At 36.6% G+C, this 21160-nt stretch overlaps 1 protein-coding gene across 1 annotated transcript; it reads left to right on the top strand.

Moving 5' to 3' along the window:
* The first annotated feature begins 1058 nt into the window (after positions 1–1058).
* LOC148938387 (uncharacterized) lies at positions 1059–7541 on the top strand. The gene is made up of 2 exons (XM_089107836.1): positions 1059–1954; positions 7430–7541. Exons 1-2 carry the CDS (start codon positions 1059–1061, stop codon positions 7539–7541), a joined length of 1008 nt encoding a protein of 335 aa, XP_088963962.1.
* The last annotated feature ends 13619 nt before the right edge of the window (positions 7542–21160 follow it).

Raw genomic sequence — 21160 nt, 5'->3', positions numbered from 1 at the left:
TTATGTTTTCTCCCTAATAGAGGAACCACAGATGCACTTCTAAGGTTAGAACACCAGATAAAATCTGGCTGCAAGCAGGGTAAGGAGAAACTAGCAGCCTTCTTGGATATGAGGGCTGCTTTTGATAGGGTTAATGTGGATAACCTGATGGCGAAGTTACAGTCTTTCCAAATCTGCCTAGAACTGAGGATGTGGATAGAAGATTACTTGAGAGGCCGAGAACTGGAGATCCATATGGGGGAGAGTAAATATCCATCAACAACAAAGCCCGATGTGGGAGTACCTCAAGGGGGGGGGTACTAAGCCCACTCTTCTTCCTTATTTACTGCAGTGATATTAGTTTTGAACATATTCTGGGATGCAAACTGTATTTGCATGCTGATGATACTGCACTTGTTGCAACATCAAGAGATAAGCATGCCCTGCAAGCTGCTGTCCAGAAGGGTCTTGATTATCTTGGTTTATGGGCAACTGTAAACAACATAGAATTCTCTCCTGCTAAATCAGCAGTGCTCCTCTTCACAAGGACAAAGATTCATTCAACGCCAAGGCTCTCAATTAATGGCACTGCTGTCCCATCAGTTGAAAAGTTCTGCTACCTTGGGGTGACTTTTGACACTTCACTCTCATTGACTCCCCATGTGAATTATTTAATCGGAAACCTCAAGAGCAGAGCCAACTTTGTCAATGCTATTTGCTTATCTAAGAGAGGAGCCCCTTTCTCTGTTGCCACCCAGCTTGTGAGAAGAGTTGTAATAAGTAAGCTGGATTATGGCTGCCTCCTATACCGAGAAGCACCTGCCCAACTCCTGAAAAAACTGGATACAGCCCTGCACTGTATACTGAGGAAAATTCTCGGATGCCTAAAATCAACCCCCCTACCTGCAATATACTGTGAACTAGGACTGACAACATTAGAAACTAGAATGAAGAAATTAGAAGCACAATATTTTACACGGAAGATGTTGATCCCAAATGACATTATCTACAAAGAACTTATTGAAACATATGATCAGAACCAAAGATTCCAACCAAAATGAATTCCACCATAATGTCGAATGGTGAAACACATTTCTGAAACAGCTGCTCCTATCCCAACTCCTGATGTTATTGATGAGGTAGGTTCAGCTTCTAGTACAGGTATAAAGTCAAATATAGCGCTACCCCCATTCTCAAGGGGTAGCCCAGAGGAACCACCAGAGATGGGAAGAGCTAGGTGGCATGAATGGGTAGACCAGTGGACACAGACTGGGCATACAATGGTATTCACTGATGGATCATGCTTTGCCACTGGGGGTGGGGCTGCGGTTGTGGTCCTTGGGCTCAGTCACGCACTGTCTCTTAAAATAACAGAGAAGTTGTCAATATTTTCACTTGAGTTGTATGTACTATTGAAAGCGTTTGAATTTATTGCAACTGTTTTGCCAGTAGGTAGATATTTCATATGCAGTGACTCACTTTCAGTGCTGAATTATCTGATGTATGGCCATAGGCCAGCAAGAAAATCAGTGCTGCTCTTCGAAAATATACCGCTAAAACTAATGACAGCCAAGTATGAGATTGTAGCAACATGGGTACCAGCACATGATGGAATTAGGGGAAATGAGCAGGCAGATAAACTGGCAAAATGGGGTGCTAGGCATGGGGAGAAATTAGTATGTCAGTATTCAGAGAATGATTTTTTATGTTATTATGATAAGTTGCTAAAGGAGAAGGAGAAAGAGGTTTTTGGTCAAAGGTCTCAGAACCGGATCCTTGATTTGTATGATTATGGTACCCCACCTCCTGACCTATGTCACCCAGTCAGACACCTGGCTATCAGTATATTCAGGCTCAGAACAGGTCATGCTCGAATTAGGAGTGTTTTATTTAAATGGAAGTCAGTAGATTCTCCATTATGTGAGGTCTGCAATGTAGAAGAGGATGTTAGACATATTTTAATGTATTGTAAAAAGTATGAGAGACAGAGATTGCCACTAAAAAAAGCGTGCCTAAAGTGTTTTGGTGCATTCACACTCAGAAGTATCCTGGGCCATGCACAGGCACCACCATGGGCTAGGAAAAAATCCGTGGAAGCACTAGGCCGTTTTATTGTAGATACTAAGCTACACTTAGAGCTGTCATTTTTATTAATAATTGTATATATAAATATTATTGCACATTATTTTATTATTGTACATGTAAATTAGTGACATGTAAGCTATATGTATGAGTATGTGTATCTATTGCAAGCCAAGCCCATTAGTTTAAATTGCTGTATCAGGGATTTGTGTTTGAACTGTAAATATGGAGGCTCATTTGTGACACCATTGGACAGAGTTGAATACAGCCTGATATTGACTTTTTGTTTTTTTATTTTTTTTGCCTTTAGATTATTAAAAAACCCACCCAAACAATAGTGACAAAAGCCAGATGGCTTTTTTAAGTTATTTGACCCTCGGTCATGACAGAACAACCACTGGACAGCCGAAATTTTGACGTGGAATACCTTTCATCCCTAATGGGTCTGATGAAATCATGGAGACGTGCACAATGGGCAGCTGGCCCAGGAGTGCTACAAACAAACAAACAACAACAAACCAGACTCATGCAACAATTTTAAATTCGTTTGAGAGGTCAAAGGCCCCTCCAACATCCCTTCTCCATGTTGAAATGTGCCTGCCTTCTTTCTTCCTTTTTTTAATCATTGTTTAGTAGAATTGTTCTTTGTGTTTCATTTCCGCTTCATATGTATTATTTTACGACAAGGTATTGACTTCCCACAGTTTTGTTTTAACAAATAAAATACTGCTTGTTTATATTCTATGTGGTCGTATTGTATTTTGTATTCTTATATACTGTAAATAAGCAGAGGTATATTGTAGATTGTAGGCATAATGTATCGTATCTTCATTCAGAGTCTTAGGAAAAGTCAAAGTGAGGGATATAGTTGCATAATAAATACAATCTTTTTTTTTTCAGAAACTAAATTTGAGAGTTGAACCGTATCAAGATTCAAGAATATTCGTCCCGATTTCAATACCAATACTTGAATATCGATCTTTTTATTCCAAATGATTGTCTCATTAATTGTAATTTATACTTTTAAAGTCTTAGAATGTTGCTGTAAATCATTGGTAAATTCTCAGAAGAACTTTCTGGAGCACCATCATTTTAATTGATAATCGATATGTCTTGGCCGCCATTTATGAATCTGACGATACATGAAAATACATATGACAGTGCATAAATTTAGTTATCAAATGATAATATAAAAGTTAGAGAAATGACTAAGAATAATTATTGAGAGGAAAGGTGCTGGTCCAAGGGCAGTGGAACGAGGGGGGGGGTCATTGCCCCCTGGAAATTTGGGCCTAAAAAGTAAGTATAAGGAACCAAAGGAAAGAGAGCAGAATAGGGAAAAACTGTGGAAAATGTGTGTTGCCCCATTGTTGGCTGCCTGCCAATAGATTTTGACCAATAATAAGGAAAATAAAAGTTCTAATTTGTGACCGAGTAGCCCCTAACTAGTTTTCCAAAAACATTTTTTTATATGATTTGGTTGGAGCAAAAAAAAAAAATTCATAGTAATGAATGATAAGTAAATAACGACCCTTTTCAATAACGGAAGTATAAAAGCCTAGGTATTGATAACATTCAGGCAAATCAGATTTTCATAGGGATCCTTAATATACTATTGTTTATTAGTAATTAGTGCAGTTATTAGAGCATAAGAAAGTTCGCATAGTTATAGAAAACACAAGGAAAACAACTTAATAAGGGGCAATTTCGGTAAAAATATGCCGTCAACTTTTGTTTGCATTGCAAGAATACCCATAAGCTGATATAGATAAGATAAGATTTATTGTAAAAAGCCTGAGGACCATAGCAACACATAACACAATCTACAAACCAACACCCAGGAACAAAATACAAATTAAGATAGTAAAAATAAAAAAAAGAAAAAAAGAAAAAGAACAACAAAACATAAAAAAAAGAAACACACCAACGTTCGACTTTTAACCAACAAACACCATATAATAAAATTCAAATAAAAAAAATAGTATCAGGCTATCCCCTCAAACATGATTCCCTATATTTAATCCCTAAACAAAGAAACTTACATAACTGTTTAATAGCACATGCGTTCCTCTCAGCCATCCGCTCAATTAACCAGCATTCGCTTCCAAACACTCGTCCGAAACATTCATTCCGCAACTCCGACAGCTCTTTACATTCGGGCACAAAATGAAATAAGTTTTCATTCACCAATCCACACATTGGGCAAAAATAAGGGCCAGCCGCCAGCCTAAACTTTCCCAAAAATTTTCTTCTCTCACCTAAATCCTAACTATCCCCTCTTACCAACAACAAATTCTTCAAATTTATGGTGATCTTAAATATGTTTCTGTTTATTAGTAATTAGTGCAGTTAATAGAACATAAGAAAGTTCAAATAATTATAGAAAACACAAGGAAAACAACTTAATAAGGGACAATTTCTGTAAAAATATGCCGTCAACTTTTGTTTGCATTTCAAGAGTACCCATGAGCTGATATATGAAGCCGCTATAATCAGAAATGTTTCCCCTGAATGTAATGTTAAGAATTTCTGTATTTTCCCCCCTGAACGGAGACTTTTTTTGTGTTTTTTAACATTTTTTTTTTGTTTCTAGGACTGATTGTATTTATATAGTTTTCACTTTTAAAAATATTTAATTTTGTAAATCTATTAATTTTACATGTGTCAATATACTGGCTTTTTGGCATTCAAAATTTGATTAAAAATATTGAATTAAAAATTTTTATTTGATTTTCTTAATCTTAGTTTTAGTGTTTTACTTGGAACAAACTACTTTGATAATGCGTTATTTTTTATAAACACCGAGTCTAAAGGCAGTATATATGTTGGTGTTTGATAAACAAGTTCAAAACCTTGATATTGTTAAAAAATATCCGTCCAACGCTTCGACACTGCTCAATAGAACTTAATGCTGGAAGTTTATATCCTAGTTTTTGTAAGTAGGCTATTGTTTTGTGTGTTTTTTGTAGCTACTTACTTTTTTCACTTTTAAATACTTTTACTTTATTTGACATACTTTATCCATTGCCTTTATGAAATTGTTTGTCTCAAAGCTTCATTAAATAAAGCAAATAAAACAAGTTTTTTCAACTGAAAGTAAGGAGCAACAAAAAAAATTAAAAAGAACAGAAATTATTAAAAATATAAGGGGGGTTTCCCCTCATCAAAACCTCGCTCTTCAAGCTATAGTTTTTCGGCACTTAAAAAAAAGTCACTTATTGTTCTAATTAAACCACAATTGCGTTTTAGGAATCGTTGTAAAAGAATTGGGACACAATTTGAGCTTTAGCGCAATGCGTAATAATTTCTGTTAATTTTAAGTTTTAACGTTGCTCCTTACTTTCAGTTGAAAAAACTTGTTTTTTTTTAATTTCTGATCGTTCTTTAAATAACGCCAGGAAACCTTGCTCCACCTCCACGGAAAAATCTCCCTCCCATAGAAATATCCTCTAGATAATTCAATTCTGCCAAAAATTAACCCCGGACAATTACCCTTAACATTTCCATGCGTAAAATTAAATCGGTAAAGAGAAGGTAAAACATATAAAGAAATTTCGTATATAAATTTTCACAAATTCATCCAGGGTAAAATTTCTCTGAAAATGTCACCCCCTGGAAACCATCCTCTCCATTGAAAATCCTCCCAGCAGAAAATTCGTTCTCCCCTCCCCACCCAAAAAATGTATGCATACTTCCCAATAACAAATAAAACAAAGGGCGATTTTTATAACTTTAAAACCTTCCTTCAGGGGCTGTAGGGGGCCATTTTATCTCCAAAGACATAGTTATTCGGCCTTACAACTATGCTGAAGAAAAAATCTATCTCAAAATTTTTGATCGGACGATTTTGAGAAAAAAGTGAAGTGGGGAGGGGCCTAGTTGCCATGAAAATTTTGTTAAACTGAAATGAGAAAAATAATTTTTCATTTCAATTAGAATGCCCCAAATCCCTACTTTATTGGTCCAGTGGTTCGAAACTAAAAAAAGGGGGAAAAAAACAAAAAAAAACGACAATAAGCACGCATCCGTGATTTTTCTTCTGGTAAAAAATTACAAAATTCCAAATTTTTGAAGATATGAGCTTGAAACATCTAGAGAAGGGTTCTTTGATACCCTGAATCTATGGTGAGATTTTAATTCAAAATTTTATAACTTCAAGGGGGTCTTTTCCCCTTTTTTCGAAAATCCAACAAATTTTCTCAGGCTCGTAGTTTTTGATGGGTAAAATTAAACTTAATGAAACTAATATATCAATTAGCTTCTCAGGATTTTAAATTGATTGCAAATCCACCCCCTTCGGGGTTAAATCGTAGTTTGGTGCCCTAAACCACCTGAACTGTCACCCAACCACCACTGCTCTTTTTCTGTCTGCCCCTCCCCCCTCCCTTGAACATTTTCTGCCAGCGCCATTGCACTCTTCTAACTAGAATTCGAACATTTCGGGATAAAAAGAATCTAAGGAAGTAAAGAGCAAACTTTGTCGATTGAAAGCAAAATTCTATCAAAAAGAAATCTATTAACAACACAAAAATCAACACTCTTATTTTTTGATGATTTTAATTACGTATAATTGAATTATTTAAAGCTTGTTTATTAAAAATTACTAGGATCAGAAATGTGTATAATTCTAGAAAAAGAAAGACAGATAATTTTGTATTTTTCAATTCATGAACACGTGTTTAAACATATTTGTATTTTTTTTTTCCCTGAAGTAATTATATCAAAAAGTGGTTGTAGAATATAGAAAGATGGCTTATTCAAACGATATTTTAGCGTTATAATGGATTTTCTGATCAGCAAGAGATGGCATTACAAAAAGTTCCAATTTCCGCTCTTTTCTGCCGCAAAACAACCATTGTCGCGCAAAATAAGAGCAAAATGCAATCAAACGCTAATACTAACGGTTTAAATTGGTCTAGAACTTAAAAGACACTTTTTGAATCGCCTGAACTGGTGGTGGCATGCCCTGACGTGGTGGTGATGGCACGTTCAGGCACAACCCGATCTGGTACCCGGTGGCACATTCTCCCTAAACATATATGGTATAAGTCTATACAAAATACGCGGTCATTATACCTAGTACTAAAGTTTATAGAATATTTCAGTTATGCATCAACTACAAGGGCCAAACTCTGAGGAAAGAACACAGTGGCCTCCTTGTCGGAAGAGTTACTAAAGCCCTAAAAAGTGTTCTATTTCACATTTCTCGTAAGCTAATTTCATGCTTTTCACAACGTTATTAGCGCGAAGAGCAAGGGTTTACGGAGGGGGCAGCCCCACTCATATTCAGAATAATTTCTGCGTTTTAAGTTTTAATGCTGTTTCTAAATTCCACTTAAAAAAAGCTTGTATTTTTGTTTAATTATAGTATAACATTACTCTTGAGCTACAGCGTTCCTGTCTATGGCAGTGAGCTGAAAAGAAAATCAAACCCAAGATTAAAACGCAAGGACTTTATTAGGCAACTTATAGCCCTATAAGTCCGAGTGTTTTGTGATAAAAAATAAAGTTAAAACTTAGCTTAGAACAAGGAGAGGGGCTTAGGGGGCATGACCTCAATATATTTACGATAATTCTATCTGTTGAGATTCTTAACGCTGGCTTTTAATTTCACTATGAATAACAGATTTGTTTTTCTAATTTAATCTGATTAAAAACCAAAATTTGCCCTATTATTCAAACTATTTTTTGTAATATTGGAAGTGAAAACCTTGATACAAATTAGCCTATATCAACAATTTTTCAAAGGAGATTTAATGTCCAGATCCCCTGTCCTCAGGACAAAACTATCGACATGTGATAGGGAGCCTTCACAGCTAAGCTTACTGAAGAGACCGGAAAAGATGGCATTATAGGTCTGCCATTCTTACAGTTACTTCATTTTTACAGAAATATATACAAAGTCAAAATTTGAGAGGATGAGTATATCAGGCCATTTATGCACCAGGTCATCAATATTCACTCTAACCAGATGTATGGCACGCGATCCAAATAGTTTTTCCTTTGTTTTCTGAATTCCATTGTACTCTCCCTTATTTATTAAAAAAAAAACATTGTGCCCGCATTGCTCTTTGCTTAGGCAGCGCTATTGCGCTGCCAATGATCCTTACATTAAAACAGATCCATCCATATCTCCAACAGCAATCGCTTCTTTATACGGGTGGAAAGAAATAGCGGAAGCTTCGGTCTCAAGAGTAATTGGTCTGGGATATCTGCGAGCCTTAGGCTCTGCGGCTTTTCTTATGGCAGCTACTACTTCGTCCTCGTCTGAATCCGATTTATTTTCTTCTTCTGAATTATCAAATTCTTGAGAAATTGAAAGACTAAAGTTACAAACGGTTCAAACAGCAATAAAACTTAAAAAACTACATTGAAATAAACGCTTTAACCTGGATCAATAACACCACTTTTTCAGGCAAAAAGTTTAACGTCTTATTAGCGATATCCCCCCTATTCTTCTCTCGGAAAATCCTCTCTTTATAAAATTCTATCCCTCCACGACAATCCTCTCCTGAAAAATTCTCCTCACGTGTAAGATTGAGCAGCCTATAGGAAATTAAGACAAATAAAAAGAATGAAGAAAATTAGGGATAGAATATTTTACCTATATTCCAAAATGCACGTAGAATCTATGGTGTAGAATCAAACAGTTCGTGGTAAAGAACTGTAAGTAAGGAGTTACTCGAGGCGGTAACTAAACATAAAAAAAGGAATTTTTATAATAATTAATAAATACAATAATTGTTTTTTTTACGCCGATTCAAAATACATTAAGGTTAATACTCCGCATAAAACGCTACGAGCCTGAGAAAATCTGCCTGATTAAAAAAAAAAAAAAACGGGAAAACACCCCGAAAAGGCGGGCCCCTGAACATAATTAACAACAAACAATTCGATTATGCATATTATATAACTATATTGCAGAGATTTTAAGCTCCTACCTAAAAAAAATTGGAATCTTGCATTTTTTTTCCCCAGAAGAAAGATCACGGATGCATGTTTATATTTGTTTTTATTTATTTTTTTCCCCCAGGAGTGGTCATATCGAACGAGTCCTAAAAAATCGAATAGAGAGTTCATTCGAACGAGAATTAAAAGTTCTAGACCCCTTTTAAAGTCACCAAAAAGACGGAGTCGTGGGAAAGCGGCGTGTTATGCCAATTTTATAAATAAGCCAAACAACGACTTTGTACCATGAAGGCCCCCGTTGCAATTGATTTAAAATTACGGGATAGCCCATCGATTCAAAAGCATCAACAAACTCTATTTCGAGCTTCCGAGTTGTAGAGGAAGTAATGCCGCACGTTTGCGCATTCGTTCCTGAAAAGTCACGAAGTCCTTAAAAGTAAAGGTACTTCCGAGTGGAAAACCTTCTGAAGCACACCTACGACTAGAAATGCTTCTGCATAAATATGGGTATTGCGTCTTTCTGAAGTTTCTGAGGAGGGGAATGGAGGTAAGTATTTAGTTTAAAAAATGATAAGTGTAATGTTGTTTGGTGGGTGGGTTTTAAATTTTGACGTATTCAATATTCTGGTTAAAATACCACTAGACAGGCTTAAGCATAAAGATGGGTATTGCGTCAGTATGACCTTTAGGGGGAGGGGGGAATGGAGGTAAGTATTTATTTTAAAAATTGCGTCTTTATTGGAGTCAATTAGTGAGTATAAAAATGCGAGGCTGACATGAGTTGTGGGGGGTGGGGAGAAAAATGGTACTTATTCAATATTCTGGTAAAAATACGACACAAATGCTTTAGCATAAATATGGGTATTGCGTCCTTATGAGGCAAGTATTTTGTTTAAAAAATGCTAGGAGGAATTGAGTTTTGTGGGTAGGGGTGAAAAAGGGTACTTATTCAATATCCTGGTAAACATACGACTAGAAATGCTTCAGCATAAATATGGGTATTGCGTCTTTCTGAACTTTCTGAGGAGGGAATGGATTTAAGTATTTAGTTTAAAAAATGTTAGGAGGAATTGAGTTTACTGGGTGGTGTGAAAAATGGTACTTATTCAAAATCCTGGTCAACACAGGACTAGAAATGATTCAGCATAAAAAGGGGTTCTGCGTCATTAGGAACTTTCTGGGGAGGGGGGACTGGAGGCAAGTATTTAGTTTAAAAAATGCTATGAGGAATTGAGTTTTGTGGGTTGTTTGAACAATGGTCATTATTCAATATCCTGTTAAAAATACGACTATAATTGATGCAGCATAATATGGGGTATTGCTTCTGTATTAACGGTCTGGGGGAGGGGAATTGAGGAAAGTATTTAGTTTGAAAAATGCTAGGAGGTATTGATTTTTGTTGGTAGGGATGAAAAATGGTAATTATTCAATATCCTGGTAAACATACGACTAGAAATGCTTCTGCATAAATAGGGGTATTACGTCTTTATGAACTTTCTGGGGGAGGGGAAGGGAGGTAAGTATTTAGTTTAAAAAGTGCTAGGAGGACTTGAGTTTTGTGGGTGGGGTGAAAAATTGTACTTATTCAATTTCCTGGTAAACATCCGAATAGAAATGCTTAAGCATAAATCGGGGTATTGCGTATTTATTAAATGTCTGGGGCGGGGAGACTGGATGCAAGTATTAAGTTTAAAAAATGCTAGGACGACTGGCTTTGGTGTGGGTGGTGTGAAAAATGGTACTTATTCAATATTCTGGTAAACATACGACTAGAAATGCTTCAGCATAAATAGGGGTATTGCGTCTTTCTGAAATTTCTGGGGGAGGGGAATGGAGGCAAGTATTAAGTTTAAGAAATACTAGGAGAAATTGAGTTTTGTGGGTGGGTTAAAAATGGTCCTTATTCAATATCCTGGTAAACATGCCACTTGAAATGCTTTAGCATAAATATGGATATTGCGTCTTTCTGAACTTTCTGAAGAGGGGAATGGAGGTAAGTGTTTAGTTTAAAAATGCTAGGAGGAATTGATTGTTGTGGGTGGTGAGAAAATTGTTACTTAGTCAATATCCCGGTAAACATACGACTAGAAATGCTTCAGAATAAATAGGGGTATTGCGTCCTTATGAAATTTCTGGGGAGGGGGGAATGGAGGCAAGCATTTAGTTTTTAAAATTCTAGGAGAAACTGAGTTTTGTGGGTAGGGGTGAAAAATGGTACTTATTCAATATCCTGATAAAAATAAGACTAGAAATGATTAATCATATATAGGGTTATTGAGTCTTTTTTTACTTTCTGTGGTGGGGACTGGTGGTTAGTATTTACTTTAAAAAATGATAGGAGGACTTGAGGTTGCTGGGTGGGTTGAACAATGGTACTTATTAAAAATACTGGTAAACATACGAATATTAATTTTTCAGAATAAATAGGGGTATTGCGTCCTTATGAAATTTTTGGGGAGGGGGGAATGGAGGCAAGCATTTAGTTTTTAAAATGCTAGGAGAAACTGAGTTTTGTGGGTAGGGGTGAAAAATGGTACTTATTCTATATCCTGATAAACATAAGACTATAAATGCTTAATCATATATAGGGTTATTGAGTCTTTCTGAACTTTCTGAGGTGGGGACTGGTGGTAAGTATTTAGTTTAAAAAATGATAAAAGGACTTGAGTTTTGTGGGTGGGGTGAACAATGGTACTTATTCAATATCCTGGTAAACATACGACTAGTAATGTTTCAGCATAAATAGGGGTATTGCGTCTTTATGAACTTTCTGGGGAGGGGAAAATGGAGGTAAGTATTTAGTTTAAAAATGCTAGGAGGATTTAAATTTTGTTGGTGGTGTAAAAAATTGTACTTATTCAATACACAGTTAAAAATAAGACTATAAATGCTTCAGCATAAACAGGGGTATTGCGCGTTTATGAACTTTCTGGGGGAGGGGAATGGAGGCACGTATTTAGTTTGAAACATGCTAGCAGCAATTGAGTTTTGTGGGTAGAGATTAAAAATGGTAATTATTCAATATCCTGGTAAACATACGACTATAAATGCTTCTGCATAAATATGGGTATTGAGTCTTTCTGAAGTTTCTGAGGATGGGGGAATGGAGGTAAGTGTTAAGTTTAAAAAATGCTAGGAGGAAATGCGTTTTTGTGGGTGGTGTGAAAAATGGTACTTGTTCAATATTCTGGTAAACATACGACTAGAAATGCTTCAGAATAAATCGGGGTATTGCGTTTTTCTGAAATTTCTGGGGGCGGGGAATGGAGGCAAGTATTAATTTAAAGAAATACTAGGAGAAATTGTGTTGTGTGGGTGGGCTAACAAATGGTCCTTATTCAATATCTTGGTAAACATACGAATATAAATGCTTCATCATAAATTGGGGTATTGCGTCTTTCTGAACTGTCTGGGGCGGGGGGACTGGAGGGACGTATTTAGTTTAAAAAATGCTAGGAGGACTTGAGTGTTGTGGGTGGGGTGAAAAATGGAAATTATTCAATATCCTGTTAAAGATACGACTAAAAATGCTTCAGCATAAATAGGGGTATTGCGTCTTTCTGACCTTTCTTGGGAGGGGAAGGGAGGAAAGTATTTAGTTTAAAAATGCTAGGAGGAATTGAGTTTTGTGGGTGTTGTGAAGAATGGTACTTATTCAATATCCTGGTGAACATACGACTAGAAATGCTTCAGCATAAATACGGGGTATTGCGTCTTTCTGTACTTTCTGGGGGAGGGGAATGGAGGAAAGTATTAAGTTTAAAAATGCTAGGAGGAATTGAGTTTTGTGGGTGGGGTGAAAAATGGTACTTATTCAATATCCTGGTAAACGTACAACTAGAAATGCTTCAGAATAAATAGGGGTATTCCGTCTTTATGAACTTTCTGAGGAGAGGGGAATGGAGGTAAGTATTTAGTTAAAAAAATTCTAGGAGGAATTGAGTTTTGCGGGTGGTGTGAAAAATGGTACTTATTCAATATCCTTGTAAACATACGACTAGAAATGCATCAGCATAAATATGGGTATCGCGTCTTTCTCAACTTTCTGAGGAGGGGAATGGAGGTAATAATTCAGTTTAAAAAATGATAGGATGAATTGAGTTTCTGGGTGGGGTGACAAATGGTACTTATTCAATATCCTGGTAAACATACGACTAGAAATGCTTCAGCATAAATATGGGGTATTAGTATAGTCCTAGGTACTATTTCTGCCACTTTATGTTCCTTCCGGTTTTTCTGGTAGGTAAACAGGTCATTACACCTTTGCCGAGAGGAATCGATTTTTTGTGTGTCAGTCGATTAGAGAAAGTTGGTGGCTAGTCCAATATAATAACTTGGAGGTCAATACATCTTTCAAAGAGGAACGAGTACGCAATACCGATCCTAGTGTGATGGATTTTTTGGACAATTGCCTTTAGTCAAGAATAGTTTGTTAGGAGTGTGTCGTTGCTAAAGCTAACTCTCATTGGAAAAAAGGGGTATAAAGCTTTTTGTTTTTGATAAGAATTGCACAATGAATGTATCGTTTGACGTGGGCATTTTTTATGCGCCAATCAGAGGTTGTTCAATATACGATAACTTGATTTGCGGTTGGGATTTGAATAAAAGAAATGGTTATGTTATTTGCTTGCGTGTATAGGAATTCCCATGTTATTTGCTTGCTGGTATAGATATTCCCTTGTTATTTGCTTGCATGTATAGTAATTAACATGTTATTTGCTTGCGTGTATAGGAATTCCCATGTTATTTGCTTGCATGCATAGGAATTCGCTTGTTATTTGCTTGCATGTATAGGAATTCCCATGTTATTTGCTTGCATGTATAGGAATTCCTATTTTATTTGCTTGCGTGTATAGGAATTACCATGTTATTTGCTTGCTTGTATAGGAATTCCCTTGTTATTTGCTTGCATGTATAGGAATTCACAAGTTATTTGATTGCATGTATACGAATTCACATGTTATTTAATGTCGTTTATATGAATTCACATGTTATATGATTGATTGTATATGAATTCCCTGGTTATTTGCTTTCATGTATAGGAATTCCCATGTTATTTGCTTGCGTGTATATGAATTCCCATGTTATTTGCTTGCATGTATAGGAACTCCCATGGTATTTGCTTGCATGTATAGGAATTGCCACGTTATTTTGCTTGCGTGTATAGGAATTCCCATGTTATTTGCTTGCGTGTATAGGAATTCCCATGTTATTTGCTCGCATGTATAGGAATTCCCGTGTTATTTGCTTGCATGTTTGCTTGCGTGTATAGGAATTCCCATGTTATTTGCTTGCATGTATAGGAATTCCCATGTTATTTGCTTGCGTGTATAGGAATTCCCATGTTATTTGCTTGCATGTATAGGAATTCCCTTGTTATTTGTTTGCATGTATAGAAATTGCCATGTTATTTGCTTGCATGTACAGGAATTTCTATGTTATTTGCTTGCGTCAATAGGAATTCCCATGTTATTTGCTTGCGTGCATAGGAATTACCTTGTTATTTGCTTACATGTATAGGAAATCAAAAGTTATTTCCTTGCGTGTATAGTAAGTGACATGTTTTTTTATTGAGTGTATAGGTATTCCCTTGTTTTTTGATTGCGTGGATTGTTATTCAGTTGTTATTTGCTTGCGTGTATATGAATTCCTATGTTATTTGCTTGCGTTTATAGGAATTCCCATGTTATTTGCTTGCCTGTATAGGAACTCCCATGTTATTTGCTTGCATGTATAGGAAATCCCACGTTAGTTTGCTTGCGTGTATAGGAATTCCCATGTTATTTGCTTGCGTGTATAGGAATTCCCATGTTATTTGCTTGCATGTCTGTGTGAGCCTCTTGTGGCTGTTTGTGTGTTTTCGGGCATTGTGTCTCTCTGTTGGATGTGTGCGTCTCTTGTCTCTTTGGGCTGTGTGTCTCTTTGAGCTGTTTGAGTCTTTTTGGTCTGTTTGTGTGTCTCTTTGACCTGTTTGAGTCTTTTTGATCTGTTTGTGTCTCTTTGGGCTGTTTGATTCTTTTTTTGGGCTGTGTGGGTCTCTGCGGGAGTCTGTCTATGTGGGATGTGTGGGGGTCAGTTGGCGCGGTTTATTTTTTTTGTAGGTTTGATCATTTATGTTCTGTTTGTCTGTCTTTTGGCTATGTGTGTCACTTAGGGGTCGTGTATGAATCGTTTGGATCTGTGTGTATCTATTGGACGTTTTGAATTTTTTGGTCTGTATGTGTCTGTACGGGCGGTTTTCTTTTTTTTGGTTTGTGTGTGTTTCTTAGGGCTTTGTGCGTCTCTTTGGGCTGTGCGTCTCGTTGGACTGTTTGAGTCTTTTTGATCTGTTTGTGTCTCTTTGAGCTGTTTGAGTCTTTTTTTGGCTGTGTTTGTTTCTTTGGGCTTCTGTCTCTTTGGGCTGTTTGTGTTTCTTTGGGATATGTGTGTCTCTTTGGGGCTGTTTGAGTCATTTTGGTCTGTGTGTGTGTATCTTTAGGCTGTATGTCTCTATGGGCAGTTTGAATCTTTTTGGTCTGGGTGTGTTTCTTTGGATTGTTTGTGTCTCGGAGTGATCTTGTGAGTCTCTTTTGTCTATGTATCTTTCTTTGGAGTGTTTTAATCTTGAGGTGTTGTATGTCTATGTCTGGGCGTTTTTTTGTCTCTTTGTTCTGTGTGTGTGTCCCTGCTGACGTTGGGTGTCTCATAGTAGTGATGGTCTGTACATTTAGCATGTGTGTGTCTCTTTGGGCAGTGTGTGTCTCTTTAGGCTGTATATCTCTTTGGGCAGTTTGAATCTTTATGGTCTGTGTGTGCCTCTTTTGGATGTTTGTGTCGTTTTAGGCTTTGTGTCTCTCTGTTGGATGTGTGCTTCTCTTTGGGCCGTGTACGTCTCTTTGAGCTGTATGTGTCTCTTTGGGCTGTGGGTGTCTCTTTGTGATGTGTGTGTCTCTTTAGGCTGTGTGTGTGTCTCGTTGGACTGTGTGTCTTTTTGTGGTGTCTGAGTCTTTTTGGTCTATGTTTGTCTCTTTGGGCTGTTTGTGTCTCTTTGAGCTGTGTATGTTTCTTTGGGCCTTGTGTGTCTCTCTGAGCTATGTGTCAATACGTTTAAGCAATAAATATCTTTAAGCTTAACCCGTCTTTATTCTTTAGAATAGTTCTATTGTAAGCATGTAACAAACTCGTTCCTGAAGTCACCTCTTGGATACACAATGCAGAAACTTCATTTAAGAATCAAGAAATTATGAAAAAATTCTCAGTCTAAGTAGCAAATTCTTTCTTGAAATCACCTGTTGGATAAACAAAAAGACATTTCGTTCAAGAAATTATGACAAAATTCTAACTAAGTAACAAACTTTTTATTGTTTTCACGAGTTAGATAAACGATGTAGAAATTAATTTCAAGAAATTATGAAAAAATTCTCAGTAAGTAACCATTTCTTTCTTGAAGTCAACTCTTGGATACACAGTACGGAAATTTCATTCAAGAAATTATGAAAACATTTGTAAGTAACAGACTCTTTATTGATTCCACCTCTTGGATATACAGTACAGATACTTCATTCAAGAAATTATGAAAAAATCGCAAGTAAGAAACTTTTTTTTTCTCTTTATCACAAACAATTTTCACGTAGCTACATGATGTAGAAATTTAATTCAAGAAATTATGAAAAAATTCTCATTAAGTAACAATTTCTTTCTTGAAGTCAACTCTTAGATAGACAATACGGAAATTTCATTCAAGAAATTATGAAAGTATTTGTAAGTAAGTAAGTAACAATCTCTTCATTGATTTCACCTCTTGAATATACAGTACAGATACTTCATTCAAGAAATGTGACTAAACCCGTTTTGAAACTACATGCTATTTGCATGCCTCTGCTTGGCACCTTTCCAAATGAACGGGGATTCCCCACTGTTTCCTACACATCGCAAAAAGTGAGCAGTACGAAAACTCCACGCTTTCAACCGGACTGGTTTTTTTAGACAACACACCCACAGAGATGACACACACACATAGAGACGAGACAAGCACAGACACGACACACAACCAGAGTCATAGTGAGAGAGATATCCAAAAATTTGGGTTGATCTAGGTTCACTTAGAGTGGTCCGCCACTCTAAGTGAACCTAGATCAACCCAACTTTTTGGATATCTCTCTAAAGACGGGTAAAGACGGGTAAAGAATAAAGACGGGTTAAGCTTAAAGATATTTATTGCTTAAACGTATTGACACATAGCTCAAAGAGACACACAAGGCCCAAAGAAACATACACAGCTCAAAGAGACACAAACAGCCCAAAGAGACAAACATAGACCAAAAAGAATCAGACACCCCAAAAAGACACACAGTCCAACGAGACACACACACAGCCTAAAGAGACACACACATCACAAAGAGACACCCACAGCCCAAAGAGACACATACAGCTCAAAGAGACGTACACGGCCCAAAGAGAAGCACACATCCAACAGAGAGACACACAGCCAAAAACGAAACAAACATCCAAAAGAGTCACACACAGAACATAAAGATTCATACTGCCCAAAGAGATATACAGCCTAAAGATACACACACTGCACAAAGAGACACACACAGGCTAAAGAAACATAAAACACAGACCGAAGAGATACACAAAGACCAAAGAGAGACACACACAGCTCAAAGAGACAAAAAAACACCCATACAGAGACATACATACCAAAAAGATTCAAACCCTACAGAGACACACATTGCCCAAAGAGACACACATGGCCTCTAAGAGACACAAACACCCAAAAGAAACACACACAGACCAAAAAGATTCAAACTGCCCAAAGAGACATACATCCTAAATAGACACACACACACAGACCAAAATGACTCAAACAGCCCAAAGAGACACACATATCCCAAAGAAACACAAACAGCCCAAAGAGACAGAAGCCCAAAGAGACAAACACCGCCCAAAAAATAATCAAACAGCTCAAATAGACACAAAAAGATAAAAAAGACTCAAACATTCAAACTAGACACACAGCCAAATTAGACTAACAAAGCCCAAAGAAACACACACAGACCAAAAAAAAGAAAACCGCCCATACAGACACATACAGACCAAAAGATTCAAACGTCCCAAAGAGACACACATAGCCCAAAGAGGCACACACGACCCCTAATAGACACAAACAGCAAAAATAAAGACACACAGACCAAAATGAATCAAACATACCAAATATATAAACATAGCCAAAAGAAAAACAAACACCCCATAGAGACAGAAGCCCAAAGAGACAAACACACCCCAAAAAAAGACTCAAACAGCCCAAAGAGACACAAACAGATCAAAAAGACTCAAACAGGTCAAAGAGACAAACAAACAGACCAAAAAGACTCAAACAGCTCAAAGAGACACACAGCCCAAAGAGACAAGAGACGCACACATCCAACAGAGAGACACAATGCCCGAAAAGACACAAACAGCCAAAAGAGGCTCACACAGACATGCAAGCAAATAACATGGGAATTCCTATACACGTAAGCAAATAACATGGGAATTCCTATACACGCAAGCAAAATAACGTGACAATTCCTATAAATGCAAGCAAATAACATGGGAATTCCTATACACGCAAGCAAATAACTTGGGAATTCCTATACACGCAAGCAAATAACTAGGGAATTCCTATACAAGCAAGCAAATAACAAGGGAAAACCTATAATCTCACGATCTGAACAATGTACAACCTATACATGAAAGCAAATAAGATGGGCATTCCTACACACGCAAGCACATAACTTGGGAATTCCTATACATGTAAGCAAATAATAATGGAATTCCTATACAAGCAAGCAAATAACATGGGAATTCCTATACACGCAAGCAAATAACATAGGAATTCCTATACATGCAAGCAAATAACATGGGAATTCCTATACATGCAATCAAATAACAAGTGAATTCCTATACAAGCAAGCAAATAACAAGGGAATTCCTATACAAGAAAGCAAATAACATGGTAATTCCTATACATGCAAGCAAATAACAAGGGAATTCCTATACAAGCAAGCAAATAACATGGGAATTCCTATACACGTAAGCAAATAACATGGGAATTCCTATACACGCAAGCAAAATAACTTGGCAATTCCTATACATGCAAGAAAATAACATGGGATTTCCTATAAATTAATGAAAATAGCATGGGAATTCCTATACATGCAAGCAAATAACATGGGAATTCCTATACATGCAAGCAAATAACATGGGAATTCCTATACACGCAAGCAAATAACATGGGAATTCCTATACATGCAAGCAAATAACAAGGGAATTCCTATAACAAGGGAATTACAAGGGAATTCTGACCAGTTCACATCTTAAAATAAAAAGTACATTTCATGGATTAATTTTTTACTTGTGGATAAACCTAGGCACGGAGCCAATTGATTTTGCGTAAGAAATTATTAAGCAAAAATCTGATTACACAAGTGACTTGCATGTGATTACGGCTTAAGGATTATTTATGGATTGTAGTTTTGGATTAGTATTCAGCACTATTATCATCTGAATCGTGCATTGAAATACTTGGACTACTTGCAATTATTTGAAATTATTTGCAAATTACTGGATTAATTGGCCCACTCAAAGATAAGTAATTATTTATTTTCAGTGCTACGCTCCTGTCGAAATTCAAGCCTTTTGACATTGTTCTCGCTAGTTTCCAAAGTTACCCCCCTTGGCCAGCAATTGTTTTGCAGTCAAAAAGTGGTGCTAAAGGATTATGGAGATAAACAGTTTTTTGCTACGGCGATCATTCTGAGCACCAAGTTTTAGAGTCTAATTTGAAATTACTTTCGGATAACCCTAGTGCTCGCAAAAGAACGGAAAAAGATGTTGGTAAAGCATTTACCGAATTAGATTCGTTTCCAGACATTTATAAATCGGCATCACCTACTTATCTAGCATTAAACCCAGCGAGCGTTATTGCAGAAGACTCACTGGCCCCTAGCCTAATCCTGCAAAAAATAGCTTTTACCCAGGATGAATTAAATCGGACACAAGTGAATCTTACAGCTGAGATTTCCCGTCAAGTTAAGGCTAAACTTTCAGACCCTGATACAGCGAATCAAGCAATTGATATTATAGTAAAAAAAATTCATGATGCTATTTCCATTGATTACAATCCAAAATTCCAAGAAATAGAAAAATCACTCAAAGGACTATTTGCAATGGCTAAAAGCTTGGAAAGTAGGATTTTGTCATTGGAATCGAAAGTGGATGATTTTGAACAAGAAAAGATGTTGGATTGCTTAGTGATGAATGGAATAAGGCAGAGGCCGGGAAATGACCTAAAGAAAGAAGTATCGGTTATCATTAAAGACAAGATGCTGGTCCCTGGTTTTGAAGTGAATAATATTGTAAATGTTTATCGATTTAGTTTGAATGACTCTAATGATCAATCTAAAGTGTCTCCAGTGCTAATACGCTTCAAAAATGTGGAATTAGCTCGAGTTGTTTTCAAAGAAAAGACTAAACTACCAAAGAGTGGAATATTTTTATCAGAATCGCTAACAAAAAAGCGCCGTGAAATTTTAAATGCGGCAAGAGATTGCTTCGGTAAATTTAATGTATGGACTGACCGCGGGCAAATTTTGGCCAAACCACCTGGTCAATCAATGATACGAAAGATTCAATCATTCGCGGATTGTGCTTAGATTTTTTTTTTTTTTTGTGCATGTATATTTTATGATTTAATGCCATATCTAAAATAGATTGTATTTTTTTTACTGGCAAATTAGAAACGCCCCCAGTTGTAGGACGACTTTTTGAGCTTGAAAATAACCCGTTAGATGTTTTAAGTATTATCAATAATTCTATCGGACATGTCAACAGTGATTTGATCACAGTGAACCACACAGTAATAAGTAAATATGTTTCTAGTCTGAGGGATGCTGTCAAGCGGGATGGATATTTTTCAGTGCTCCAGTTGAATATCCAGGGTCTTTGTTCTTCAATTGACCATCTAAAACAGATTGTTTCGGATGGGCTACCTGACGTTGTTGGTTTATGCGAGACTTTTTTAGATTCTAAAAATGATGTGCTTTTGGATTTGCAAGGTTATAAAATGGAACGACTGAATCGAAAAAAGATGGCCAAGGGTGGTCTTGCTTTGTATATTTCTAATAATCTCCCATATTCTCTTAGAATGGATTTATCCAGAAATATC

Source organism: Artemia sp. Qi Xiang Cuo, unplaced genomic scaffold (genome assembly GCF_049724085.1).
Source record: "Artemia sp. Qi Xiang Cuo unplaced genomic scaffold, ASM4972408v1 HiC_scaffold_3419, whole genome shotgun sequence".
NCBI lineage: Eukaryota > Metazoa > Arthropoda > Branchiopoda > Anostraca > Artemiidae > Artemia > Artemia sp. Qi Xiang Cuo.
Note: the sequence above shows the minus strand (reverse complement) of the source record. Positions and strands in the feature narration are given on the sequence as shown.

Excerpts from the sequence above, each read along its gene's own strand:
- LOC148938387 (XM_089107836.1), top strand. The coding sequence starts at position 1,059 with ATGGTGAAACACATTTCTGAAACAGCTGCTCCTATCCCAACTCCTGAT. Across the intron at positions 1,955-7,429 it reads ATTTTAATGTATTGTAAAAA|TATAACATTACTCTTGAGCT; the intron begins GTATGAGAGACA and ends GTTTAATTATAG.